This window comes from Bos grunniens, chromosome 3 (assembly GCF_055505025.1).
Source record: "Bos grunniens cultivar Pamir isolate PY7600 chromosome 3, Bosgru_T2T1.0, whole genome shotgun sequence".
In the NCBI taxonomy this organism is placed as follows: domain Eukaryota; kingdom Metazoa; phylum Chordata; class Mammalia; order Artiodactyla; family Bovidae; genus Bos; species Bos grunniens.
In genome coordinates, this window is record NC_141167.1 from 1,377,277 (window position 1) to 1,404,379 (window position 27,103).

The window sequence follows — 27,103 nt, forward strand, 5'->3', positions numbered from 1 at the left end:
AAATGTTTAAGAAAACAGTTTACTTCCATTAGAAAAATCCTTTTACCTAAATATACAACTTTATGTTGAACAAGTGAAAACAGTGTCTCCTCCACTGGTTGAACTTTCACTGAAATATGACAAATCCTAGAGGGTCCCAGGCACGTAAGGTCTCCCGGGAGCAGCCAGGCAAGGAGGCTCTGGGAATCACCAGGAGAACGTCGGTCCAAGCCCAGGTGGCTCGCAGGTCAGTGCTGGGAGATCTCACCGATCCCTCCTGCATCTGGGCTCTGTTCCTCTTTCATCCGTGGGCGCCCACTGAGCACCTCCTCTGCACGGGGAGCTTTGGTCCAGATGTGCGACCCCGAGAGGCCAGGCCCGCAGAGAGGAGAGCGTCGATGCCGACTCGTCTCCGGCTGTGCTTGTCTACTTCCTCTCCACCCACCGCCCCATGGTCCCTCCTCCACAGGGAGCGGACTGCCAGGTCCCTGGGCCACCAGGCCAGGGAGGAAGGGAAGAGGCCCTGAGTGTCACACGTTGTCTCATGGCCTTCCCCTCCCGTCTGTATGATGTTCTCCAGCGGTGGCCTGGGGGGTGGTGTCTCTGGGTTGCTCTTTGCTCTCTAACCGGCTGCTGCAGTGGGTGGCCGTCTGGGTGCATCTACCACCACCAACACCTCCTTTGCCCAGATCATCACTGCTAATGGGTCAGCACACTCTTCACCGCACTCTGGGAGTTGGTGATGGACAGGGAAGCCTGGTGTGCTGCAGTCCATGGGGTTGCAAAGAGTGGGACACGACTGAGTGACTGAACTGAATTGAACACTCTTCCGCTCTGAGCCTGGGTCGAACTTCAGAATCCTTCTCAACACAGCCACCGATAATTGGACAGACTTGACGGGCGGAATGGAGCATGTTTGGCCACCTTTCTCTAGACACTGCTTTTGCACAGTTTACAACATACAGTCACCCCATGACTAAGTTCCGTTCGAGAGGAGGCCCTGGCAGGACAGCCTGTGTTACAGGCTGGGTCCCTGTCACCGCAGACAGGTGGCTGGTGTCACACGCTTGGGCCACAGCTCACATGACGGGGCGGGGGGGGGGGCTCGGCCAGCTTCAGCCCTCTCACCCCCAGGAGCCCGGATGGGGTGCGGCTGGCGCCTGTGCTCGAGGAATGTCCTGGGCTGGCTGGCGCCCACAGATGTTGTCAACATGTCACTTATGAGACCAGAGGCCGTTTGGAGCGGAACCAGATCACCCTGACCCGTGTTCATGGGAAAAGGGAGAAAAACACTGACAGGTGAACCGCCTGGCCGAAGATGGCTGCCCTGGTCTCCGTGGCAACCGGGGCTGGATTCCCGCAGGAATTTTCCCGGCGTTTATGGGCTGGGAAATCGGGTGGTTCTCTAACAACTCTAACTTTTACACCCCAGTGCCTCTCGCAGCCAGTGAATCACGGGGACCAGACTCTGAGTCACTTCCAGCCACCTGCCACCGTGACGGCCCTGCAGTTCCTGGAGACGGAGCCGGGCCGCCTCTGGGTGCGGGGAGGTGGTGGCTGGGTCTTGCAGGACATTATGTTTTTGGCTCCAGTTGGTGGAAATGTTCTCCACGTGTTTCCCTGTGTTTACAGAGCTGAGGGCACGGAATGCAGCCCGCGTGCGGAAGTCGGCCTGCCGGGACCTGGCCCGGTCAGCACACCCGCCCGGTGCCAGGGCGGACGCGGGCGCAGGGAGGCCCCGTTCAGCTGGCGGGGGGGCCTGTCACAGAGCAGGGCCCAGAGCTCGGTCCTCGCCTGCCAGGGCCCGGGGTCCTGAGGGCCGGGGGAGCTTGGCGGTCAAGGGTCAGAGGGCGCCACTGACTCCAGGGCGCCCCTCAAGCTTGGGTCCCTGCTGAGCGGCGGTTCTGCTGCCTGCTGGTCAGGGCTGGGGCGGCCTGGCCACCTGGGCTTGGGAGCCGCCTTTACTTCTTGGCCCGGAAGGCCTGGAGGAGGCAGGCTCGCTGCCACTGCACGTCCCGGCCCAGCGGCTGCCTCCGGTTGGCCACCTGCGGACGGGCAGGAGCTCAGGCGGGCGGGTGGGCCCCGTGGCTGAGCACCATGACCAGAAGGACTGGGAGGCCACGGTCCCTGGCTCCCGAGGCGGGTGTGCCTGTGGAGAAGCTCCAGGCAGATGGCAGACGCACCAGCAGCCGACAGGGTGTTTGGTCCTACCTGTGATCAGGGTCACCACCACTGCGTCCTGGGGACCGAGGTGACCGCCAGCCCCAGTGGTTGGACCCCTTCCGCAGAGCCACGACGAGGACAAAGAGCTCCTCGGCTGGTGAACCGAGCCCATGTGGCCTGGAGGGACACTGCTCAGGGGGAATAGGCTTCACTACGGGTCCAGGCCTCAGGTTCCTCATCTGGGAAATGGGGGTTTTGACCAGGTGGCTCCCTGGTGTCTGAGAGCTCAGAGCACATGGGGCAGCCCTGACCAGCATGTGTGTGTTTGCGTGCATGCATGCACACTTGCACGAGTGTGCACGCATGTGTGTGCATGTATGTGCAGGTGTGTGTGCACGCACGTGTGTCTGTATATGCACGCGTGCACACGTGCATGTGTGTGTGCATGTGTGTGCATGCATGTGTGTGCGCGTGGGTGTGGGAGGGGCAGAGTTAATGCTCAAGGCGCTGTTCTGCTTTGTGCCCACCCCGTCCCCCACACACACTGCTGACCTGTCCCCGACTCTAGAGCCACCATGGTGCAGTGTGCCAGGCGCGTCTGGACACTTCACACCCAGCGACCTCTGACTGCGGGACTGTCCCCACCCCTCTTGATGGGGGTCGATGGTGGCATGGAGAGGGCGGTGACCTGCCTCCGCCCCTCAGTGAGTGTGGGGTGACGGGAGGACACAGTGGGGGCCCTGGGGTGGCCTGGAGGAGCTCAGGCTGAGGCCAGGCGGGCACAGCGCCCCCTTCCCTGTGCACCCCTGCCAGCCCACCTGCCCCTCCAGCATCTTCGCCTGCCGCTGTTCCCTCTCTCGGGACGCTGGGGCCTGTGCAGCCTGTGGTCGGGCTCTGTGCAGGCGTTCTGTCTCTGCAGCCTGGAGTCACTGGTGCCGGGCCGCCAGCTCCTGGAGCCACTGGGCGTGGGCCTGCTCCAGCTCTGCCATCTGGACCTGGGGGAAACCCCAGGCACCTCACTGCCCACCCCAGGCTGGGCTGCGCAGAGGCCCGGGGCATCCAGGTGGCCCCACTGCCCTCTGTGGGGGTCCAGGCACCCTCCTGGACCGGCAGGTGGGCTTGGGGTTTTGTATACGCGTTCGACCTCTGGGCCTTGTCTGGGCTGGAATCCCGCCCACAGGCCTCCAAAGAGAGACTTGCGTCTGTTTTAATGGTGTCCTTCTCTCCACTTGGCTGGACTGTGGGTCCCACAGGCATCACGAGCTGAGGCTTGCCCCTCCCCTACTTGCCAATCCCCTGTCTGGTGATGGGGGGGCTGTCAGTGGGGGAAGGGCAGGCACCCCGGTACACACGGAGCACCCCCAGACCTGCCTGCAGGCCAGCTGACCCTGTGTCCCCCACACTGCCCCCTCTTCTGGCCCACGCATTGGCTTACAGGTCCTTGACTGCTCCCCCAACTCCTGCAGGGCCATGGAAGCCTGAGACCTGAGGGGTCTCCCTGGCAGAGCCCCCTGATGCCCGGGGCTTTGTCTCCACACTGTTCTGCACCGGAGAGGTCCAGCCTGTCTGTCACAAGTGTGAGCTCATACCCATCGGACAGACCCAGCTTCCGGGACCCACAGTCACCTAGACCCTCCAGCCCCTGGGCCCTCAGTCTGCCTGCCTGGGGACTGCCCTGCTTGGGCACAGCCCTTCCTGGCCCCACCCCCGCCACGCCCCACAGAGGGTCATGGAAGAGCTGGGGTAGATGCTCCGTCACCGGTCACCGAAAGAACACACGATCTTTGGGGGAAGGTTTAGGGGCTCCTTTTGCCCCTGTGGGGATGGTCCCTTTGGAGGAAGCAGCTGACACTCAGGGCAGACCTGGCCTGGCTGTCAGTCACCGGGGCAGGATGGGAACCTGGGCCCCGACCAGGACCCATCTCCACTACCCCAGCTCTGGGCCGGGTGGGGCAGTGGTCAGGGGCCATCTGGCCAGTCCCTGCTTCTGAGCCTCCTCGACCCGCCCCCCTGCCCTCTGGACAGGCCTGGCCTCTGGGGGCCCTGGGACAAGGCAGGCAGGTCTGGAGGGCAGAGGGCCAGAGGCCATACTACAGCAGCAAAGAGTCTTTTCTTCTTCAGGGCTGAGGGAAGGCAAGAGTCCCCCTCCACTGCAAAAGGAAGTCCTGTTTCTTTAAAAATCCAGTTACACTCCTGGATATGCATGTTAAAAAGAGGAGAGAAAAGTGAAATCCAAAATAAATAAACGGCTGCATCCGGGTTTCCCCTCCTGAGACACCAGTAAAGGGTTTATGGGCTTTGGGCCCCTCACAGCTGACCTCCTGGAACTCATTAGCTGCTCCTCTCCTCCCCCCGGGCTCCAGGGCTGCTGCCCGAGGCGGTGCCATCTGGGCCTCCCGGATCCCCAGGCCCCCTACCCTGAGTGGCCACGGAGCCCTCGACTTCCCCAGCTCAGCACAGGGTCATGCTGACTGGGCCTGGCTGGCCAACCCTCCTCTGCGGGAGGGTAAGTGGCCTTGTGTGGATAGGCTGGCTGCTGGCTTTCAGTGACCGTCCTGATCAGCTGGCCCCTGAGCCTCCATCCTGACCCCAATTCTGTCCCCAGGGTCCCTGCCTCCCACTGCCGCCCCACTGACCCGGCCACTTCCCTCTGGAACGCCCTCCTGTCCCTGAGCCCACCTCAGCTGGACAGCGTGCCCCGGGTGGTGCCCTGCCGGTGGGGCCTTGCTGTCCTGCCTTGGGGCTTGAGGGCCAGTCTGCTCCGGAGCCCACCCTCCTCGTCATCACCAGCGGGGGGCACAGGCAGTCGTCAGCCCCTGCGGGGACCCTGCTGCCCCTGGTTCTGCTCGCAGGCACCCTATCCTGCCCTGCTGTGGCGGCGGCCTCTGCCTCTCCTCCCGCCCTGAGCCAGCCCTCCTCATTCCGCGTTCCTGTCCACACGGCCCCCACCCCATCTTTGTCCTTCCAAGTCCAAGAGCCCTGGGCACGGTCAGCTTCTCACGCATCCCAGCGGCCATGACTACGTGCTGGTACGGCCAAGCCTGGTCTTTGTGTGCCCAGGTCCTTCTGCCCTTGGCTCAGGATACCCAGACAAGCCCTGCCCCACTGTGGAACTGGTCTGTGCAGGACCCCGCGGGGCAAGCGACCCTCAACAAGCTCAGGGATCCACCGGCCCATGGGGCCCCCACAAAGTCCAGGGTTGAACACTGGACCCTGTGCCCCCGTCTGAGAGGCTCTGGCTGGACACCATCACCAGGACCTTCATGAGGGACAAACCCTCCCTTCTCTGGCCAGGGCCAGCTCAGCGACAGCAAGGGCAGCGGCTGCACCTGGCCATCTGTGCCCACACTTCCGGGCACCAGGGCGGCAGGACACACCCTCCAGGGGACTCGGGTTCCAGGGGTGGGCGGCTGCGTGCTAGGGCCACACAGCTCCAGGCAGCACTGGCTCACGCAGCGGGGACCACGTGGGATGGGAGGTGATTGCCATGACTGGGAGCTTCCCTGGGGACAGCAAAGGTAGGGCTGGGGTCACACTGCGGAGGGGCGGGGAGGTCCCCGGGCGGCCTGCCAGCCCTGGGCTGACGCTGAGCTTGGCGGCAGGCAGACAGGCCCGGGGCAGGCATAGCCCCCAATCGCAGGTTGAGACAGAGAAGCCCATCCAAGCCTGTGCCTCCCCCGACCCAGGCCCTGCACGTCTCATTCCCTGTCTCCCCACCCCCATCTCTCCAGAGACCACCCCCTCCACCCCCCTGATTCCCGGGGCCTCGCCCGGCGCACCGCGAGCTCCCCCTGCAGGCGGGCCGTCCGGGGCTCAGCGCGGCAGCCCCTCCCGCAGGACGCACCTCTCCGAACCGCGCGGCGCGAGCTCCCTGCTGCCGGGCCGAGCGCCTGGACTGAGCGCAGGCGGCGCGTGGACCAGACGCTCCGCCCTGAGGCTGGGCCCCTGGCCCGGCTCATGATCCTCCCTGAAGGTACATGTCCACTGTCCGCCCGCTGTCCTCGTCGGGGCGCCCGCCGTGGAGCGGCCAACCTCAGGCCCCCGACTCCCGGCGCGCCCCTCCCGCCTGGGTTTCCCCTGCTGTCCGCTGGGGGCTGGATGCCTGACGCCAGCCCCTAGCGTCTCCCTGGATGTCCCGTCACACACCGTCACACACCGAGGGACTAATTCTGAAGGAAGGCAGGACCATGCCCCCAGGGGCCCCTCCCCTGCCACCGGGGCTCCCGAGTGCCCTCAGGCTTCCGGCCCCTGCGCTCCAGAGCGGCTGCTCCAGAGGCCCGCCCCTCCCTGCGCCGGGGCCCTGGCTGCGCCCCCAGCTCCCATCCAGGCCCAGCCGCAGCGTCTGGCTGCTCCTGGGGAAGGCAGACTCAGGCGGTCCTGGGGGCACAGCCCAGGTGTGCTCCAGAGGACGCGACGGCACCAGGTGTCTGCCTGGACCACGTGCAGGGGCGGCGTGTAAAGAAGCAAGAACAGGTCGAGTACAGTGGGCACCCCTCAGACAGTTCGGTGCCACGTCTGGTGGGGAGAGTTCTAGAAGGAGGCCTTGTTGGCCTTCTGTGGGCAAAGACACTTCCCTGTGGTCAGAGTGGCCTCGGAAGACAAGCGTCGTCCCTGCCCCACTCCCGGAGCTTGGAGTAAAGACCCCAGTAGTCCTCGGAAGCTCGCCGGCCTGTGGGGCCGAAGCTCGCCGGCCTGTGGGGCTCGGCCCCATGCCCACCACGTGCGCCCTGCTTCCTCGGGGCTCGTCGTGTGCTCCCGGGATGCTGGGGCTTCCTCCTCAGCCCGAGCCTGGTGCTGCCCACTGCCTTCCTAGCCTGACAGCCCAGGGCCACGAGCCCGCCCGCCCTCCACCCGGCTCAGAGCCTCAGTGAGAGGCGATGGTGCCCTGTGTCCGGGGCTGGAGCCAGCACAGTGGGCCTGGGCCTCTGGGAATGCATGGTGTCCTATTGTGGGCGGCTGAGCGGGAAGGCGGAGGTGAGGGGGCGAGGGAGGCGAACTGGGCTCCCCGAGATTGTCCTCAGGGAGCCCGCGGCGGCTCGGGCTAGGAAGGGGCGGCAAATGGACTTTAGAGCAGAGAGAAGAGGAGACACAGCCCCGGGAGGCTCAGCGAGCTGGCACAGCTCGGGAGGGACAGGGGGGCCCCTTGTGCGGGATGCTCCAGAGGCCGGAGAATCAGGCCCCAAAGGACCCTCTGGACCGGACCAAGTTGCTGGTGGTCTCTGTGTGTGAGGCGGCGGGGTTGGGGCGCTGAAGGTCTGGGGACAGGAGGCGGGCAGCCCTTCCAGAAACCTGGCTGGGGGAGGGGAGACAGGACAGCGGCGAGGGGCGGGGTGTGGGTTGTGGGGGGCACAGAGCCAGAGAGGGGACCCGAAGGCAGAGACCCTGATGACCCACCAGGTTCAGCCCTCGGGTTACAGGCTCAGGCAGCAGACTCGTGGTTCACAAGGAGCGGGGTAACTAAGGGGTTCTCACAGCCTTTCCCGGTCAGTTTTCACTGAATGCGGGAGGAGGACGGGCTCAGGGGAGGGCAGGGCCGTGACTGGGGTCCCGTCCCAGGCTGGGTGAGGAAGGCAGGCAGAGTGGCCCTGCATGGATTTTTTGGGTTCTGACTATTTAGGACTTTAACTAAAGAAGGAGAGCAACGCTTGTACCTAAAATTGAAGTTTCACCCTTCTTTGTAATTTTGGAAATGACAGTTTTCTGTTTGTATACATTTTCCAGTAGAAAAGCAGAAGTTTCCCTCAAATATGGCTTAACCGTTTCACGGTCTTAAGGAGGCACAGGCAGTCCTGTGGAGCATCACGCTGCTCTTGTGCTGACGCGGCTTGTACGGGATTCTGTAACTGGAATGATTGCGGTACTAATGGCATGGGCCCCCTTCATGTGCCCCACTGAGTCGGTCTCCTCCTTGGGTGGCTTTTCTGAGCCCTGATCCTGAGACAGGTGGGGGCTGGCCGAGCCAGCGTCACCAGCCCACAGCACTCAGAGTGGGGTGCAGCTGCAGGCGTGCACGCCGCCCGGCCCTCCTGCCCAGGCTTGACAGCCCACTCCGGCAGCTCCTGGGTTTGAGGAAGGGGCTGGGGCTTCGTGTGCACCCTTGGACCAGCTCCCAGCCTGGGTTTCCGTCCTGTGGACGGGTGTGATGCGATTTCATGGGGTTCCTGTCGGGACCAAGGGAAGGATAGGAGAACTGTGGGGTCCCCCCTCGTATGAGGGCTGCCGGAACACGGGGGTCACAGAGGCGGAAACGCCTCAGGCACCAGCACTGCAGGCGGGGGTGACACTCATCACCCAGCCTGTTGCACAAGAGCAGAGCCTGCTGCTACCCCCAGCCCGTCCTTCTGAGCTCTTGGGCTTAGGTCCTCAACCTTCTCATCCACTGGTGACTTGGATCGGTCTGTTCGTCGGTTGGGCAACGTCCAGTGCGGGTGGGCATGGGCGGCAGGTACAGCCGCCTGGTCCTGCCCTCTGGGAGCCCGGAGCCCTCTGGCCAGTCCTGGGACAGAACCGTCACTGGGAAGAGCTCACGTGTAAGGGGCAGAGCCCTTCTCTTCAGACAGTGGGCCTCAGCGGCCCGGACGGAGGCCATGTCTGCTGTGGGTTCCTGGCAGCTGGACGCTTCTGGACTCTGCCCTGCTTGCCTCCCTGCTTGCCTCCCTGCTCGCCCTCCCGCCGGCCTCTGCTGCTTTCACCACGATACTGATGCAGTCAGTTTTCTTATTCTCTTTCAAAATCCCTTGGAAAATCTCAAACATCTATTCTCTGTAAACTGCTATCAACTTGTCCAGTTTCCCTCCAAATGTACCACAAACAAGTAGACAAAACTGAACCAACAAACCAACAACCAAAATCAACAACCGAGAGAGCAGGCGCATAAGCAAAGAGCAGATTATCTGGAAGCCGATCAAAAGCTTGTAACCGCCCAGAGCCAGCTCGCTCTCCAGTAAGACAAGTGACGAAAAGAGACACAAGCTTTAATTATTCTTCCATTAACAAATAACCTTTGAATGAAAGAAGAAATAAAGACACAAACTCCTAGAAAATTGGTTAAAAAAAAGGGAGGGGGGAAGAATTATATTGAAAACCATGATGAAGGAAAATGGGCTAATATTGAATACGTTTACTATTGAAAGAATAAGCCCAAACATAAATACATCACTTATATAATCAAAGAAATCAGAAATGTTACAACAACAAAAAGAGGATGTTATTAGGGATAAAAATGAACAAAAAGGAGAAAAGAGATAAAAGTTAATTCTTTGAAAAGGCCAATAAAACAGATGAACTGTTGGCAAGTTAAATAGAAACAAAAATCTCTTAACATCAGGGACAGAAACAGATGTAACTACAGATATAAATGAAATCGAACTACCAGTCCATCCTAAAGGAAATCAACTCTGAATATTCATTGGAAAGACTGATGCTGAAGTTAAAGATCCAATACTTTGGCCACCTGATGCGAAGAGCTGACTCATTTGAAAAAACCCTGATGCTGGCAAAGATTGAAGGCAGGAGGAGAAGGGGACGACAGAGGATGAGATGGTTGGATGGCATCACCGACTCAATGGACATGAATTTGAGCAAACTCCGGGAGATGGTGATGGACTGGGAGGCCTGGTGTGCTGCAGTCTGTGGGTTTGCAAAGAGTCAAACACGACTTAGTGAATGAGCAACAACAACACGTGTAAATAACGGTTAAATATGAGAGTGATTCCCTGGTGGTGCATTAAAAAATATGGGATGAGTGACTTCCAAATGTCAAAAACTGACCCCAGAAGAGATGGAAAACTGAAACAGACCAAGGGGGAAGAGTTGGGAGAGGGAATTTAAATGGTTATTTAAGACGACAGGCGAGGCAGGGAGCTTGCGGGTAAGTTCAATGCAGCCTTTCAAGAAAGCTTAACTCTGAGGCAGTTTAGACTCTCTCAGGTGACAGAAAAACATGGAAAGCTCATCAATTCATTTTATGAAAATAAAATACATGTAACATATTAAAGAACTCGGGTAAGTATGGCACCCTAAAGGAACACAGACATTCTTGATCAAACATTAGGAATCCACTCCAGCCACAGCACGGGCCAGTGCCTCCGGCCCAGGAGGCCGAGCCGCTCCCCGCTTTGCTTCTAGAACCTGGACGGAAGCCTGATTCAGGCCCTGGAGGCAAGCTCTCTGTGGAAGAGGAGGGTGTGGAGGGCGTGTGGCGAGCTGGTGGACGTGGCATGCCTGGGTGCCAGGAGGCCGCCGTGAGCCCTCCGAGCCATTGAGGCCGTGACCTGGCTCTGGGCCGAGGACAGCCTCGGGCAGCCTCTCCCAGTGGGCGGGCGCCAGGCCCCCTGCTGCGCCTGCGCTGGCTGGGCCACCAGCGGCCTCCGGGCCCCCGGGGGCCTGTGTTCGCGCGTGTCCTAACCTCAGGGCTCGGGTCTGCGTTGTTGATCCATTGAATTCCCAGGGTAGCCCTGGAAACGGCGGGAAGCGGGGGGTGGTTTGTTCTCAAACAAGAATCTTACTGTTTGCATAGCACAGCCTACCATTTAATTAGAAAAATATGTTTTTAATTAACTTTCTCTTGACAAACACATTGGCTTATGTGAAACGGGGGAAAATCCAGTCCGTGAAAGTGAAAGATGTTGTAAAAGGCAGGCCTCGCTCTAGCTCACACTGGCAGCCTGGCCACCTGGCCTGGACGCGCTGTGGGTGTGTGGCCGTGAGTCCTGAGTGCCCGGCCAGCGGGAAACACTGCAGCTCAGGTTCCCTGGGAGTGTGGGCGTGCCAGGGGCCTCTGCTGACTTAGGGGCGCCTGAAACCCCTCCCCGGCGCCCACTGCAATGGCCAGCAGATCACAGAAACTGGGAAACTTTCCTCAGAGCTGGAGTCAGGGACTTTGAGGGTTCCCGAAAGATGGAGAACAGATGAAGCCAACTGGCCCCAAAATAGGAGAATCGATAGTTGCCAGGATTCTTAGAAAAATTGGACATAATATGGATAGATTTTAGCACACATGCTCTGCTAAACACTTGGCCAAGCAAAAAATGAGTGTGGGCAGAGAGATGTAAACAACATCCTGAAGATGCTGTCAGCACCCGAGTGGAGCCCATGTGGGGACCCATGTCGGACCCGCATGTGGGAACCCATGTGGGAACCCCATGTGGGGACCCATGTAGGAATCCCATGTGGGACCCCCACGTGGGGACCCATGTGGGAACCCCATGTGGGAACCCCTTGTAGGGACCTCAGAAGTCAGGCTGGAGGGGTGCAGGGGTTGGGGGTTGACCTTCAGGGACCAAGGTCATAGGGGTTGAGTCACCAGGAAGGGCTCCAGCTGTTCTCTGAGGTCAGGCCGCACTCCCTATTCCCGGAACAGAAAAGTTCTGGGGGACTCAGCAATGCCTCTGGTGCCACTCCCCCACATCTCCTCATATCTCCCCACATCTCCACACATGTCCCCACATCTCCCCCACATCTCCTCATATCTCCCCACATCTCAACACATATCCCCACATCTCCACACATCTCCTCATATCTCCCCACATCTCCTCATATCTCCCCACATCTCCTCATATCTCCCCACAACTCCACACATGTCCCCACATCTCCACACGTCTCCCCACCTCTCCACACATGTTCCCACATCTCCGCACATCTCCCCACATCTCTGCACATGTCCCCATATCTCCCCCATATCTCCTCATATCTCCCCACATCTCCACACATCTCATATCTCCCCACATCTCCACACATGTCCCCACATCTCCCCACATCTCCACACATGTCCCCACATCTGCACACATCTCCTCATATCTCCCCACATCTCCACATATCTTCCCACATCTCCTCATATCTCCCCACATCTCCACACATGTTCCCGCATCTCCACACATCTCCTCATATCTCCCCACATCTCCTCATATCTCCCCACATCCCCACACATGTCCCCACATCTCCACACATCTCCCCACAACTCTACACATGTCTCCACATCTCCCCACATCTCCACACATGTTCCCACATCTCCACACATCTCCTCATATCTCCCCACATCTCCACACATCTCCTCATATCTCCCCACATCTCCTCATATCTCCCCACATCTCCTCATAGCTCCCCACATCTCCACACATGTCCCCATATCTCCACACATCTCCTCATATCTCCACACATCTCCTCATATCTCCCCACATCTCCACACATGTCCCCACATCTCCACATATCTCCTGACATCTCCTCATATCTCCCCACATCTCCACACATGTCCCCACATCTCATATCTCCCCACATCTCCTCATATCTCCCCACATCTTCACACATGTCCCCACATCTCCACACATCTCCTCATATCTCCCCACATCTCCTCATATCTCCCCACATCTCCACACATGTTCCCACATCTCCACACATCTCCTCATATCTCCCCACATCTCCTCATATCTCCCCACATCTCCTCATATCTCCCCACATCTCCACACATGTCCCCACATCTCCTCATATCTCCCCACATCTCCACACGTGTCCCCACATCTCCTCATATCTCCCCACATCTCCACACATGTTCCCGCATCTCCACACATCTCCTCATATCTCCCCACATCTCCTCATATCTCCCCACATCTCCACACATGTCCCCACATCTCCACACATCTCCCCACAACTCTACACATGTCTCCACATCTGCCCACATCTCCACACATGTTCCCACATCTCCACACATCTCCTCATATCTCCCCACATCTCCTCATATCTCCCCACATCTCCACACATGTCCCCACATCTCCACACGTCTCCCCACATCTCCACACATGTCCCCACATCTCCACACATCTCCCCACAACTCTACACATGTCTCCACATCTGCCCACATCTCCACACATGTTCCCACATCTCCACACATCTCCTCATATCTCCCCACATCTCCTCATATCTCCCCACATCTCCACACGTCTCCCCACATCTCCACACACGTCCCCACATCTTCACACATCTCCTCATGTCTCCACACATCTCCCCACATCTCCTCATATCTCCATATATCTCCCTATATCTCCTTATATCTCCACACATCTCCCTATATCTCCTCATGTCTCCACACATCTCCCCACATCTCCCCACTTCTCCCCACATCTCCTCATATCTCTATATATCTCTCTATATCTCCACACATCTCCCTACATCTCCTCATATCTCCCCACATCTCCCCACATCTCCCCATGGTTCCCCATACCTCCCCACAACTCCCAATGCTCCCCACATCTCCCCCCGTCTCTACACATCTCTTCGTGGCTCCCCCACACCTCCCCATGGCTCTCTCATGTCTCCCCACGGCCCCCTGTGGCTCCCCTTGGAATCTGGCTCTCTGCCTTTCCTTTGAGCCTGAAATGTCTGGGCAGAGACGCATGAAACCTCTGTACCCCAGCTTGGAACAAGACCAGACCCCCTTCTTGAAAGAAGGAAAAAGAATTAGCAAGTGAGTTGCTGTCAGCTATGGTTCAGGAGAGCAGCCAGTCCCCAGAGTCTGATCTGAGGGTCTTGAATTGAAAAGTGAGAAATGCGAATCGTGTCAGAAAACGGTAACTGACTTTCTCAAGAAGGTGAGACCAGAGCCGGAGCCAGAGAGTGAACCATCCTCAGTGAAAACATGAGGGCTTGCCCAGGGCCTCGGGGAGGCAGGGAGAGCAGCCAGGGCAGCTGAGCTCTCTGAGACCCTGAGTGCCTAAGCACGGTGACAGGAAGGTGAAGTTCAAGGTCAGCAAGGAGGGCGGGGCTGAGCGGAGGGCGGGCTGCAGCGAGGTTTCAGTGGGAACCGCCCAGAGCAGAGCAGGCTCTGTAGGCCCAGAGGCACAGGTGTACACGCTCTGCAGCTGGGAGGCCCAGGGTCCAGCCAAGGGGTCCCTGAGCTCAGGAGATGCACGCTTTCTCTTCACGCTTAACACTGAGCAGCAGGCAAAGTGCTTCCGTTACAGTGCCGCCTGCCCCAGAGGCGACCAGGAAGGGGAGGAGCTGTGACGCCACGTGCAGACGCTGGAGGGAAGGGGGGCTGGGGTGGGGGAAACACGCATACACGGCCCCCAAGTAAAAGGACACAAAGGGGGCGTCACAGCAGGGAGTGTCCTGTCAGCGACGGGAGAGAAGCAGAGTGCAGGCAGCACACAGCTTTAATTTCTTCGAGAGACGGGAACACCGGAAAACCTGACCTGCCTCCCAAGAAACTGTGTGCAGGCGGAGAAGCAACAGTCAGAACCTGACACGGAACAGCAGACTGGCTCCAAATCGGGAAAGGAGTGCATCAGGGCTGGATATTGTCACCCTGCTTGTTTAACTTGTATGCAGAGTACATCATGTGAAATGCCAGGCTGGATGAAGCACAAGCTGGAATCAAGATTGCTGGGAGAAATATCAATAACCTCAGATATGCAGATGACACCACCCTTATGGCAGAAAGCGAAGAAGAACTAAAGAGCCTCTTGATGAAAGTGAGAGAGGAGAGTGAAAAAGTTGGCTTAAAGCTCAACATTCAGAAAACGAAGATTGTGGCACCTGGTCCCATCAGTTCATGGCAAATAGATGGGAAACAATGGAAACAGTGACAGACTTCATTTTGGGGGGCTCCAAAATCACTGCAGATGGTGACTGCAGCCATGAAATTAAAAGACACTTGTTCCTTGGAAGAAAAGCTATGACCAAACTAGAGAGCATATTAAAAATCAGAGACGTTACTTTGCCAACAAAGGTCCATCTAGTCAAAGCTACGGTTTTTCCAGTGGTCATGTATGGGTGTGAGAATTGGACTATGAAGAAAGCTGAGCACTGAAGAACCAATGCATTTGAACTGTGGTGTTGGAGAAGACTCTTGAGAGTCCCTTAAACAGCAAGGAGATCCAACCAGTCCATCCTAAAGGAAATCAGTCCTGAGTGTTCATTGAAAGGACTGATATTGAAGCTGAAACTCCAGTACTTTGGCCACCTGATGCGAAGAGCTGACTCATTTGAAAAGACCCTGATGCTGGGAAAGATTCAAGGCGGGAGAGAAGGGGAATACAGAGGATGAGATGGTTGGATGGCATCACTGAGTTGATGGACATGAGTCTGAGTGAACTCCGGGAGTTGGTGATGGACAGGGAGGCCTGGCGTGCTGCAGTCCACGGGGTCGCAGAGTCGGACACGACTGAGCGACTGAGCTGAACTGAAGGGAGGCTGACGAAGTGACGGCCAAATACACACAGAGTCAAGTGCAGAGTCCAAGGTCGGGGTGGTGGGGTGGGGTGGCACTGCCAGCACGGAGCAGAGTAGAATTCAAGACAAATAGCGTGGGACAGGGCACAGAAGCTTCCAGTTCACGTTAGACAGAGCGTGTCACAGAAATCAGAAATTAAAGACTGATAGAAATAAGAGGAGACATTGCCTCCCAGTAATTGTAGTGGGAAAATTCAACACGTGATTCTTAGCTCTGATAAACTCAGGAGACAGAATGCGGATGGAGTATGTGAAAGTTGCATTTGTGAGGTTAATTTAATAGAGACATTTTGAAAATTGTAACCTGCAAACAGGAAACGGCTTTTAAATGTGTGTGGAACAGATACACGTGAACATACATGTGAAACGGAACACAGCCTGGGCCCCTCCTCTGCTCTCTCAGCCCCTCCCCCAGTGCCTGGGCACCTCACAAGCTCCCAGCCAGGACCTGGTCCCACGGCGGGTAAACCTGACCCCCGACCCCGCACACTTGGAGAGCGCCTAGGCTGGGCCAGTGTCACCTCTCCCTGCCCTGAGAGCACAGATCTGGGTGGTTGCAGCCTGTCTTGACCCTGCCCCTTGCTCGCTGTGCCATGGGGGCCAAGTTGCTCCCTGCTCAGGACTCAGTTTCCCCAGTCTGTAAAGTAAGGGCTGGACCACCTCAAAGATGCTCTGCTCTGGTCAACCCTGAGGAGTCAGCTCTGTGGGGCCCAGTGTGCCTGGGGGCCATCTGCTTCAGCCAGCTCAGCGGCCTCTGACCACGGGCAGCTGAAACCTCTCCTTCCTCAGCAGCCCTCTCGGCCTCCCCGTCCCCCCACTGCCCTGGGGTGTGGGTGCTCGCCACCTGCAGCCTCCACCTCTTATAGCCCGCCACACATGCTGGGCGCCTCGCCTGCAGCCTCGGGAGCGCCTCCTCCTGCAGAGCCCACATGGCTTGTGCACTGCTCAGCTTGTCCTCCACCTGGTGCCAGCCTGGGGGGCAAGCAGGGCCACTCGCCTGGCTCCCAGGTTCTGGAGGCACCTGCATGGCCCGGGAGACTGAGGCGCCGTGGGTCTAGGTGGCCGACACCCAGCTGGTGGAGAGGCCTCCGTCTGATCGTCCCCTGCTCTACTTGTCCTGCCTGGAAGCTCAAGGTCCCTAGGGGAGGTGATCCTTCCCCACCCAGCCTTCTCTCCTTCTGGCTTTGCCCCCGGAAGCCCCTCCCTTGGACGCTGTGGTAGGCCCCGGCCTGCCTCCTGAGCAGACCCAGTAGGGGGAGGGTACAGAAATGAGGCGGGGTGACCAGCAGGGCAGCGGCCCTCTCTCTGAGGGGGTGACGCAGGGCAGGGACCTAGCGGGGGAAGGGCCACGTGACTGCAGACGAGCTGGGCGCCGTGGCGTGGAGGCCCTGGAGGTCTCTGGACTAGACTCTCCTGTGATGCGGAAGCACGGCTGAGAAAGACCGCCGGCTGCCAAGTGCAAAATGCCCTCGGTGGGTGTGTGCTCTGAGGGCAGCCCCTGGGGCCCAAGCCTGGCGTTTCCTAGGATGACCCGCGCCATGGCACCCGGGGCAGGGCAGAGGCAGGAGGTCCCCTTCTCTGCCACGGCCAGCGCCTTCTGCAGCTGCCCTATGCGGCTGAGGGCCCAGGTGGGCTCGCTCTCGGCCTCGCCCTACCAGGCACTCAGGCCCCCCTCCTGGGAGCGCCAGACGTCCTGGGGGGGACTGAGGTTGGGGGCAGCCCGTGGGTGGGCAGACAGTCCACATGCCCGGCTGGCGGCTGATGGTGGGGCAGCTCAGGGCTGCTCAGGGCAGGGCTCATGGGGGTCCCCAGGGCAGCGGGGTCGGGGCTTGGTCCCCAGAGTGCAGGTCACCGAAGCACTCTGGGGTAACCTGGCCAGCCCCTGGGATGGGTCCTCGGAGGATGGGCCCTGTGGCTGGCGGAGCACAGAGACAGCCAGACAAGGGGGAAGCTGGGCTTCCAGTGGCTCGAGTGTTTAGTGGTGTTTGTCCTACCAGGTCCCGCCAGGGTCTCAGCAGAGCCAGGGGGGACAGACAGAAGGCCTGCAGCCCGAGTGAGAGTCTCCTCCCCACCCTGCTAAGCCCCCCGGGCGTGTCCTAGCAACTCCCTTTACCCTTCCCACTGGGCATCCCACAGCTTCTGCGTCAGGTCCCTCTGGGCGTCCCTCATGGAGGCCCGGGCCCCTTCTGCCCTGCGGGCTCCAGGGCCGGGCGAGAGCCACCAGAGCAGCCAGTGGGACCTGCCCTCTGAGCCTGAGGACAGAGGCGACCGCTGGGTGCGCTGGGGGCGCAGTGAGGGTGCAGATGGCCACTGGGAGCGGTGGGGGCGCGGACTACCGCTGGGTGCGGTGGGGGGTGAACACAGAGGCACAGGCGCCCCGACCCCTCACACTGCTGGCCTCACTCTCGGGGAGCGAGGGAGAGCCCCGGGGGGGCTGGGGCGCCCCGGGTGGGTGACAGGGTGGGCGTGGAGGGCACTGACCTCTGGTGGGGGGCCCTGCTGGCTCAGGAGAGGCCACAGGGCTCCATCCGTGGAGCCCCACGCTGGGGCGGAGCATGGACCACAGCTGGCCCCGCTGGCCCTCCGTTTCCCGCCGGGTGCCCTCGGCGCGGGCCGGCTCCTGTTTGAGGCCGTGGGCCCGGCCACAGGCCCTGTCCGGGTGAGCCTGGAGGCTGTCGGCCACGCCATCGGCCTGCAGCAGCTTCTGGGCGACGCCATGCAGCTCAGCCCAGAGGGCCCGCTCGGACCCTCGGCTCTCGCAGAGCTGCCGCTCCAGGTGCTTCTCCCGGGTCTTGGCCTGGGCCTCCACCTCTGCCAGCATCCGCCGCAGCCTCCGGACCTGTGGGACGGGTGTGGGGGCTCCAGACCCTCCAAGACTCACCAGGCATCTCGGCCTCACCCCGTCCTTGGGGTGTCACAGCCGGGGGACCCTTGACTTGCCTCCCAAAGCATGTCTGGCAGCGGGGACCCCTGAGCCCAGGTGGGGAGAGCACCCCAGGACCACCAAGCAGGTCCCGGCAGGCAGCATAGAGCCTGGCTGGCAGCCACACGACCCTCGCCAGAGAAGGTGATGGCCAAAGGCCGCCTGCTCCGGGGCCTGTGTGGGGCCAGCCCCAAGCCAGTCTGCCACAGCTCACCCACTGTCGTCCTGAGCCCAGGGCCCCCGCCATGGGCTTCCAAAGGGGTAAACAGGACCAGCGGAATGCCGTCCCGTCAGCACACGCAGGCCAGTGGCCAGGCCACCCCTCCTCCTGATCACTTCACTCCCACCCTCCAAGCCCCCTGCCCTTGACCAGGACCTGTCCCCAGGGACCTCCCGCTGGGCCACCGTCCTCTCCTTCCTCTGGGTGGTGCAGCCCCGGGGCAGACGGGCCCTCCCTGACCCAACCGTGCCTCTGCAGCGTCCGCCCTGTCCCTCCCAATGCGGACACCCTGTCTGCTGCTGCAGACCCTGCCCACGGCCTGACCTGTGCCCCAGCCCCCAGGGTGCCCCTCTGCAGTCGGCTGAGGGGCCTCTGAATACTCGTGAGCAAACGGGGAATAAATGCAGCCACCCCCGCCCCTCGGGAGGTGCCCGGGCCTCCACGCACGGTCCCGTTCCGGCCAGACGGAAGCCCCGGGTGCTGGGCGCCCACCTCCCACTGCGAGTCCTCGCGGGCGGCCTTCGCCTCAGCCACCAGCGTCTGCAGTGCCAGGGCCTCCTGCCGGCTTGGCTCCTGGGCACCCCGGGTCTGCAGCCGCACCAGCTCCCGGCTCTTTCTCTGGTTCTCTGCCTCCAGCGTCGTCACCTGGACATGGAGGGGCCACTGTGATGGGGCTGCCTGGGCCCCTGTGCCAGAAGGGGCTGGGGTAGTTGGCAAGCTGTGCTGACCCCTGCCCCTGCTCACATGCTCTGGGGAGAGGCCCCCCTCTCGGGCAGCAGACGGAATGCAGGGAGGCTGAGTCACGCCCCACTCAGGGCTGCAGTCTGTTCTGTGCCCTTGGGAGAGCAGGCTCTAGGAGCTGACCCCTTCAGCCACTCTCCAGCCCCTGCTGGTGCCTCCCATCTTGAGGCCGGGACCCTGAGGAGCCCAGAGAGGTGAATGATGCCTGGTGTACAGGCCACATGAACAAGGAGTGTACTTGTGCCTGTCCCTACAGCGATTCACCAACTGCCGTGTCTGTAGAAAGCTGAAAAAGTGTGTGCTCACGTTTGGCAGGCCTCCCACACGAGGGGGGCTCTAGGACCCCCCTGGGGTGAGCTTGAGACCAAGGCGGTCGTGTCAGTGGCCGCGGCCTCAGAAGCCAAGGCCGGCTGATGAAGTGGTGCCCATCTGTTCACCCTGAGCTCGGAGGCAGCATGATGGGAGGAGCCCAGGCCACCTGGGGGTCGTGGGCACTGCCTGGCTGAACCCCCACAGCCAGCATCAGGCACCGGGTGCCAGAGAAGGTATGTCAGGAGAATCCCACCATCTGTCCCTCCACCCCGTGTGGCTGGGTCTCCTTGGTGTGATCTTTGTGGAGCAGAGCCGTGCTAACCCCTGGCTGGATTTCTGGCTCCCGGGCTCCATGGGCATCAGGGCGATTGTTTTAAGCCAGGGAGTTTGGGGCTTGCCTTTGTGTCTCGCTGGCAGGCCCAACCTGGGCCCCGTGGGTCTGAGCCGCGCTGCAGCTGCGGCTCCCAGCCTGGGGACAGTGCCCTGGGGGCCTGGAGGCGGGAATGGGGCTGCTCCTGGGGTGGGGGCCCAGGGTGGCGCCCTCACCTGTCTGCGTAGCTCCTGGAGCTGCTGCTGGGTGTCCACGGCCGCCCGCTCCACCTCCCGCAGGCTGGCCCGCAGCTCGCCCGCCTGCTTCTGGGCCGCTGCCCAGGCCTCCTCCAGGACCAGGACCTTCTGCTCCCTCTCCTCCGTGGAGCGCTTGAAGCTGAGCGGAGGGGTGCGGGCGGGCTCAGGCTGGGGAGCGCGGGGCGGCTCCGGCACCCCCAGGGGACCGTCCTGGAGACCAGCAGGCCGCCATCTCCCTACCTGCCATCCTAGCTTCCCAAAGCCCAGCCTCTGCGGGCATGCTCTGTCTGGGTCGGACTCTGCAATGGCCGCGCCGCTGGCCAGGGCCATGTCTCAGCCCCTCCCCGGGTCTCAGCCGCCTCCTCAGGTCTCAGCTCCCCCCGCCCAGGTCTCATACCCCCAGGTCTCAGCCCCCTTCCCTGATCTCAGCCCCCTCCCCAGGTCTTAGCCCACCCCCCCTGGGTCTCAGCCCCCCTCCCTGATCTCAGCACCCCCTCCCCAGCTCTCAGCCCCCCTCCCCAGGTTACACCCCCTTCCCGGGTCTCACACCCCTCCCCAGGTCTCACACCCCTCGCCGGGTCTCAGCATCCCCTACCTGGGTCTCAGCACCCCCTCCCCGGGTCTCAGCACCCCCTCCCCGGGTCTCACACCCCTCCCCGGGTCTCAGCATCCCCTCCCTGGGTCTCAGCACCCCCTCCCCAGGTCTCAGCCCCCTCCCTGGGTCTCAGCCGCCCGCTCCCCAGGTCTCAGCCCCCTTCCCTGATCTCAGACCCCTCCCCAGGTCTCAGCCCACCCCCCCTGGGTCTCAGCCCCCCTCCCTGATCTCAGCGCCCCCTCCCCAGCTCTCAGGCCCCCTCCCCAGGTTACACCCCCTCCCCGGGTCTCACACCTCTCCCCAGGTCTCACACCCCTCCCCGGGTCTCAGCATCCCCTACCTGGGTCTCAGCATCCCCTCCCCGGGTCTCAGCACCCCCTCCCCGGGTCTCACACCCCTCCCCGGGTCTCAGCATCCCCTCCTCGGGTCTCAGCACCCCCTCCCCGGGTCTCAGCCCCCTCCCTGGGTCTCAGCCGCCCGCTCCCCAGGTCTCAGCCCCCTTCCCTGATCTCACCCCCTCCCCAGGTCTCAGTGCCCCCACTCCCTGGGTCTCAGCCCTCTCCCTGGGTCTCAGCTCCCTTTCCCAGGTTACACCCCCTCCCCAGGTCTCAACCCCCCTCCCCAGGTTACACCCCCTCCCCGGGTCTCAGCCCCCCTCCCTAGGTCTCAGCCCCCTCCCCAGCCCCGTCCCGGCCCCCATGGCCCCTCTGAGGCTCTCTGTGAAGGCCGCAGCACCCTGCAGGCCATCCTGCCCCTGGGGGGCCTCCTTCGCTCCCCAGCCCTTGGCCGTCTCCTTCCGGCCGCTCGGGGCCTGTCTCCCCTACTGGACGGAACTCCTCAAGGGTGGGGACAGGCCCGCGACGTCCCAGCCTCCCCTTCCCAGGCCTGCACTGTGGACTGTCTGGGTGGGCAGCTGGCAGCTGGCACCCGGGCCTGGCTGGTGGGCCCTCTGCACCATCGTCGGGCCCCGCCCTGTAGGACACCCTGTGTCCCACCGCCCTGCCCCCGGGGCCTAATCGGGCTGGCTGGCGGGAGCTGCTCCTGGGGGCCGCCCTACCTGGCCTTCTCCTGCTCGGCCCGGCGGAGGGTGGCCCGCAGCTCGGTGTTGGAATCCCGCAGCGCGTCCTTCTCGCGGGCCACATCGGCCAGCGCCCGGCGGGCGTCCCGGGCCTCCTTTTGCAGCCTCTCCTGGGTCTCCTCGCTGCCCTGCAGCTCCCGGTGCAGCGCGGCCAGCGCCTCGTGGGCCTCGTCCAGCTGTGCCCGCAGCGTCTCGGCCTGAGGGGGAGTGGGTGGCTCTAGGGGCGGTGGAGGGCCACGGGCCAGGGTCTGGCTGCAGCAGTGTCCCCTGCCTCGGGTCCTCCAGCCTTGAAGGAGAAGCAGGAGGCCTGGCTTTGCCTGGCCCACTGAGGCTGCAGGGGAGCTCCTGGGGGCCCATCCCAGACCCCAGCAGGGAACACCCTGACCCTTTCTGATCCTGAAGCACCACTGGGCTCCCTCCCCGCATGCCCGGGACGTGGTCGCTGGCCAGCAGGGCCTGTGAGGGACATAGCTCTGCCCACCGTGTGCACTGGCCCCACCTGCTGTCCCTCAGGCCCACTCTTGTCCTTCAGTGAGGATGTGGGGCCCCGGCCTGCCTGCCCCAGTGCGGACAGACGCCTCGTACCCTGGACTCTGGAACCCTGCCCCGTCTGCGGCCTCAGCTCCCACTTGGTGAAGGGGGCGTGGAGAGACAGGGCGTGGAAAGACGGGATTGTGGAGAGACAGGACCGTGGAGAGATGGTGGAGTGGGAGACGTGGGGAGTGGAGGGACAGGTGAGTGGAGGGACAGGACTGTGGAAGGATGGGGCGTGGGGAGGGCTGTCTCTGGGCAGGCTCCCTGATGATTCTCCGGCTGCAGCAGAGCCACCGGGGCCAGGCTGTTGCCGTCTCAGGAGCGGGTGTCGGGGCCTGCGCCAGCATGGAGGGCCTCAAACCCCAGGGAAGGCTGTGGAGCAAGTGGCGACCTCAGGCTGCCCTGGGCCTGTGTGCTGAGCCAAGCCGGGAGACGGGGCAGGTGCGTCCTTGCCCCCTGCCAGGCCTGTGCTGGCCCCAGAGAAGAGCACTCGCCGCGCCAGAACTGCGGTCTGTGTCACCCCATAACTGGGGCCTCCTCACCCACAGCTTCCAGGCAGGGCCTGGGGAGTCAGTGGTTTTGTGAGTCTGAGAGCTCAGCTGAACCGCGGGTAGGGGGGTCAGTGGTCCAAACTGCCCTGGGACACAGGTTGCCTGCAGACCCCTGGGCTCAGCCCCTGCTGGGGGGCCTGGAGGGGACTGCAGACCCCGGGAAGGGACAGACCATCCTGGACGCAGGGACTGTGGGGTGGGGGCTCGCCGAGGCTCGGCCAGGACCTCGGGTCTCCCCTCTGACCAGGGAACCCTGGAAAAGGCATGTCCCCCCCCTGCAGGAAGAGATGGAGGAAGCCTCCAGGGGAGCCACGCAGAGTGGTGTCCGGCGCTGGCTTGAAGCGAGCCCACTCTGGCTGCTGCAGCGGGGCACTCTCCGGGTCTCTGGCCCGCTGGCTCCCGCGTCCGCCCACGGTTCTTGTTGTTCTGTTTTTGGGAAGGGCCGCTCTCCGCTCCCCTCCCGCCCCCCACATGTGGGAGCCACAACCGTGAGCAGCGTTTTCCGCCGAGCTCAGCAGAAATCCACCCTGAAGGTCAAGCACCAGGGAGAGGGCCTATCCATCATAAAAAGCTGTTTTCATTTCCCAGGGCTGAGGAGATGAAAACAAGCAAAACAAACGCGGGCCCCTCCCCCCGCCGCGTGAGAACAGCCATCCCTTTTACAGGAATCTTACGGCCAAATCGCTTAATGTGATTATAATAATTATTTCTTTACTAGAAATTGTATAAACAGCCTCTTTTGAAATCTCCTGCAGGGAGGTGACCCAAGGGCTCTGCATGGAGGCGGGAAAGCAGGGGAGAGGCTGTGAGGGCCCCAGCCCTGCGTGTGAGCACACGGAGCATGTGGCGTGTGCATCCACACACATCTATGTGTCCACCCGCGTGTGTGGTGCACGTGCACGCGAGTGTGCATGGACTCGTGCATGCTGCTTGCTGCACGTGTGTGTTGTCCATATGTGCTTGCATATGTGAATGCATTTACATGAGCTGTCACTGTGTTCCTTTGCATGGGAGTGTGTTCTTTACATGCATGGAGGTGTATGTGCTGCATATGAGCTGCGTGGTGGGTGCATGCACACACACACACACAAGCATGCACACACACGCACGTGCGCACACATGTACACACGCACACATGTGTGGACCTCAGGCAGGGCTGCCAGAGGCCTGGATGTCCCTCCAGTTTAAAGGCTGTGAAATGTTATGGTTTCCATGGTGACTCTGGGCCAGCCTGGCGCCTGGGAGGGCTCTCCAGGCTCCCTCTCTCTGCCATTGTTCCCCTTGCCCCCCTTACCCGCTTCAGCCTCCCCATCACCCCAGCCCTTTCCTGGGGCCCCTCTCCTTTCTGGGGGCAGCGATCAGGGAACCCAAACTCCCCGCGAGGCCGTGCTCTCCCCCTTTACCCCAAGCACGGATGTGCCCAACCTCCCCGGCTCCTCCCCCTGCTGCCCCCCGTTTTAAAGCCTCACTCTGCTTCCCCGTGTGGTCGCTGACCAGGCCTGACTTTGAAATCTGTTGAAAAGAGACCTTTCTCTTTGGGGCCAAAGTAAACAGGCTGTCATGTTAAATCACGCTCTCTTCCTCTGGCGGCCCCACTCGGGGTGCCGGGGGTGGGCCCAGCCCCTCTCCTCGCTTGCTGCGCCCCTGCCAGCCTTGGCACCCTGCCCAGGAGTGCATGAGGTCGCGGGCCCCTCGGCCCCTCCCCACCCCGTGCCCTCCTGCCCTCCCCCCTGCAGGCGTCCCTGGGCCTGTCAGAGCCCTTCGTCAACACCTCCCCGATCTGCCTGCTGAGCCCGCTCACCCGCCCGCTCGCCTGCCTGGGGCCGTTCCTGGCCGGGCCCCCCCAGGACACCTCACCCGGCTCCTGGAGCCTGCAGCTGGCCTCAGGGCCTTGGCAGGGTAGCACATGGCTGCCCCCAAGCACACCTCTAACCCCGACCCTGGAGCTGCGTCCAGGGTGGGCAGTGCCCCTCGCCCAGGGTCTCTCCACTGCTGGTTGGACGTGGCCCCTGGCTGGGGTCCCTGGTGCCCGCAGGAGCCCCCGTGCTGCCCCTCACCTCTCTCCCTGTGCTGCTCTGCTGGGCCACCAGCGCCCGGAGCGTCTCGCGCAGGGCCCTGGCCTCCGTCTGGTGGGCAGAGATGGCATCCTCAAACTGGGCCTGCAGGGCCTTCAGCTCTGAGGCCACGGTGCTGATGGTGGCCTGGGGGGTGCAGCAAGCGGTGTGGGGTCAAGGGGCCGCCCCACGTAGGGGCAGCAGGCGGTCTGCTTTGGCCCCCGCACACCGTCCTGGGCCAGCTGGACGGCTCACTCAGGCGCCACGAGGCAGGGTTGCCACTCTGGCTGACCCGGTGCTGGGTCCTGAGGGGTCACAGTGGTGAAGGGCGTGGGGGCGTGGCAGGGGGCAGAGGCCCCATGTGGATCCCACGGAAGAGCTGACTGCTCCCGAACTTCCAAGCAGGACGTGGCATGGGGGACGCCCAGCATCTACCCAGCTCTAAGTGCGTAAGAACTCGTGACATGCCTGGGAAGGGTTGGGAGCTCTGCCTGCAGCCCTTGGGCAGGGTCATCCTGGTTCAGACCCTGCGGCCAGGCCCCTAGCTCGGACACCCTTTGGGAAGGGCCCAGCTTGGCCTGACTCTGCTTTCCTGTGGTCCCAGCCCAGGGTGCTCCCTCTGCTGACCAAGGGGCGCCCGGAGCAAGAGCGCCCTGCTCCTTGAAGCCCCTCCTGTTGTGCACGGGACGCCACCTGCTCTCCCTGAACTCAGGCCCAGCCCAGCCTCCCCCGTCCGGGGCCCTGCTGCTGCCACCACTGGGGCTCGGGGGGTGACCCCCAGGACCCCTGGATCCACAGGCTGGTGCTCGAGGGCTCTGGCGGGGGGCGCTCCATCAGGCGTGCCCCCGCTTTCTGGGAAGGAGCCCCGCCGGTGCCGCCTGTACCCCCGGCTGCCCCTCTGCACTGAGAAGTGCACCTTGCCCGTCAGGTCTGGCTGTGCCCCTAGGGTGGCCCCAGGGAGGCTGCAGCAAGTGCTCTGTGTTGCCCGGTGGGGAGGGGTGGCCCCTGTGGTGGTGCGCCACACGGCATGGCCGCAGCCCCTCCACCCGCGGGGGCCTGCTCGCAGGTCACCAACAACTGGTGTTCCCTGGTTGCCTCTTCTTCCCATCCTCCCCCTCCAGTGGATTTTAATTTCCAGGCCGAGGTGACGAAAGAACCTTTTATGAGCTCCTAGAAGAGTTGGGCTGGCAGGCGCCTCCACCCCAGTCAGCTCGAGGGAAGGCTCCCAGGGGACCCTGCCAGCCGGGGCTTCAGCTCCTGGGTCTTGGGGGTCTTTCCTGGTCCCCTGACCACAGGGTGGGCCGAAGGAGCAGCTGGGCAGAGGTCGGGGAAGCGAGCCCCCAACCCCAGGGAACTTCTACAGCCCTCCAGGCTGTGCCCATGGAAGGGCCATCTGGCCTCGGGCATGGGACCGATCAGGGCGGGGGCTCCCGGGAGAGATGCTCTTGGGCAAGACTTTCCCGGGTGCCAGGAGCTGCTCTGCTCAGTGATCCGGGGATCCAGGTCCCGTGTCAGGCAGCAGGGGGTGAAGAAACACCCTGGCAGCCAACTCCTGATTGCAACACTCCTCCTCCCAGCCCAGTGCCCCTCTCCCCTCCACCCAGCGGGCCCCCTGCACCCCTCCCAGCCCAGTGCCCCTCCCAGCCCAGGGCCCCTCCCCCACCCAGTAACCCCCTGCCCAGGGCCCCTCCCCTGCCCAGGGCCCTCCCCCTGCCCAGGGCCCCTACTCCACCCAATGCCCCTCCCCCGCCCAGTGCAGTACCCTCCCCACCCAGTGCCCCTCCCCCCGCTGTCTGGTAGGTTGGCGCAAACTGCACGGCCTCCCCGGGTCCTGTCTTCTGGGCGGCCAGCCCTCGGTCAGGAGGCACGTCCACTCGGCCTCTTGTGGGCAGGCCCCGAGCACGGCCCTGCTCGTGGGGTTAGCTCTGGGCTTGACCCTGCAGCCCACGGGCCGTCCACTCACTCGTTTCTGGATTCACTGAGTCGTTCACCAACAGAGGAGCATCTAACCCTGCGCCCCTGGGGCTGGGGACACATGGGGCACCAGTGGGGAAGGCATGTGGCCAGGCCGGGAGCACAGAGGCAGGAGGCAGAGGGGACAGGGTGCGGCCCGGCTGCACCAAGGGAGTGCCCTGAGGGGAGCGGGGAGCCGGGCCTGGCCT

At 62.2% G+C, this 27,103-nt stretch overlaps 1 protein-coding gene across 5 annotated transcripts in view; it reads right to left on the bottom strand.

Annotated features, from left to right (window-relative positions):
* CROCC2 (ciliary rootlet coiled-coil, rootletin family member 2) overlaps positions 1–27,103 on the bottom strand; it is a 69,147-nt gene continuing 42,044 nt past the window's right edge. For 2 of the 5 annotated variants that reach the window (XM_086374585.1, XM_086374566.1), the window contains exons 21-26: positions 24,945–25,088; positions 21,782–21,999; positions 20,109–20,268; positions 19,002–19,154; positions 17,848–18,205; positions 2,568–3,137 (exon numbers count right to left, since the gene is read on the bottom strand). In XM_086374585.1, coding sequence (XP_086230711.1) covers positions 2,707–3,137; positions 17,848–18,205; positions 19,002–19,154; positions 20,109–20,268; positions 21,782–21,999; positions 24,945–25,088 — 1,464 coding nt within the window. In that variant the 3' untranslated portion in view covers positions 2,568–2,706. Of the gene's footprint in view, positions 2,025–2,567; positions 3,138–9,099; positions 9,772–17,847; positions 18,206–19,001; positions 19,155–20,108; positions 20,269–21,781; positions 22,000–24,944; positions 25,089–27,103 lie in introns of those variants that run through there. The other 3 variants (XM_086374593.1, XM_086374577.1, XM_086374604.1) reach the window with 3 other exon arrangements.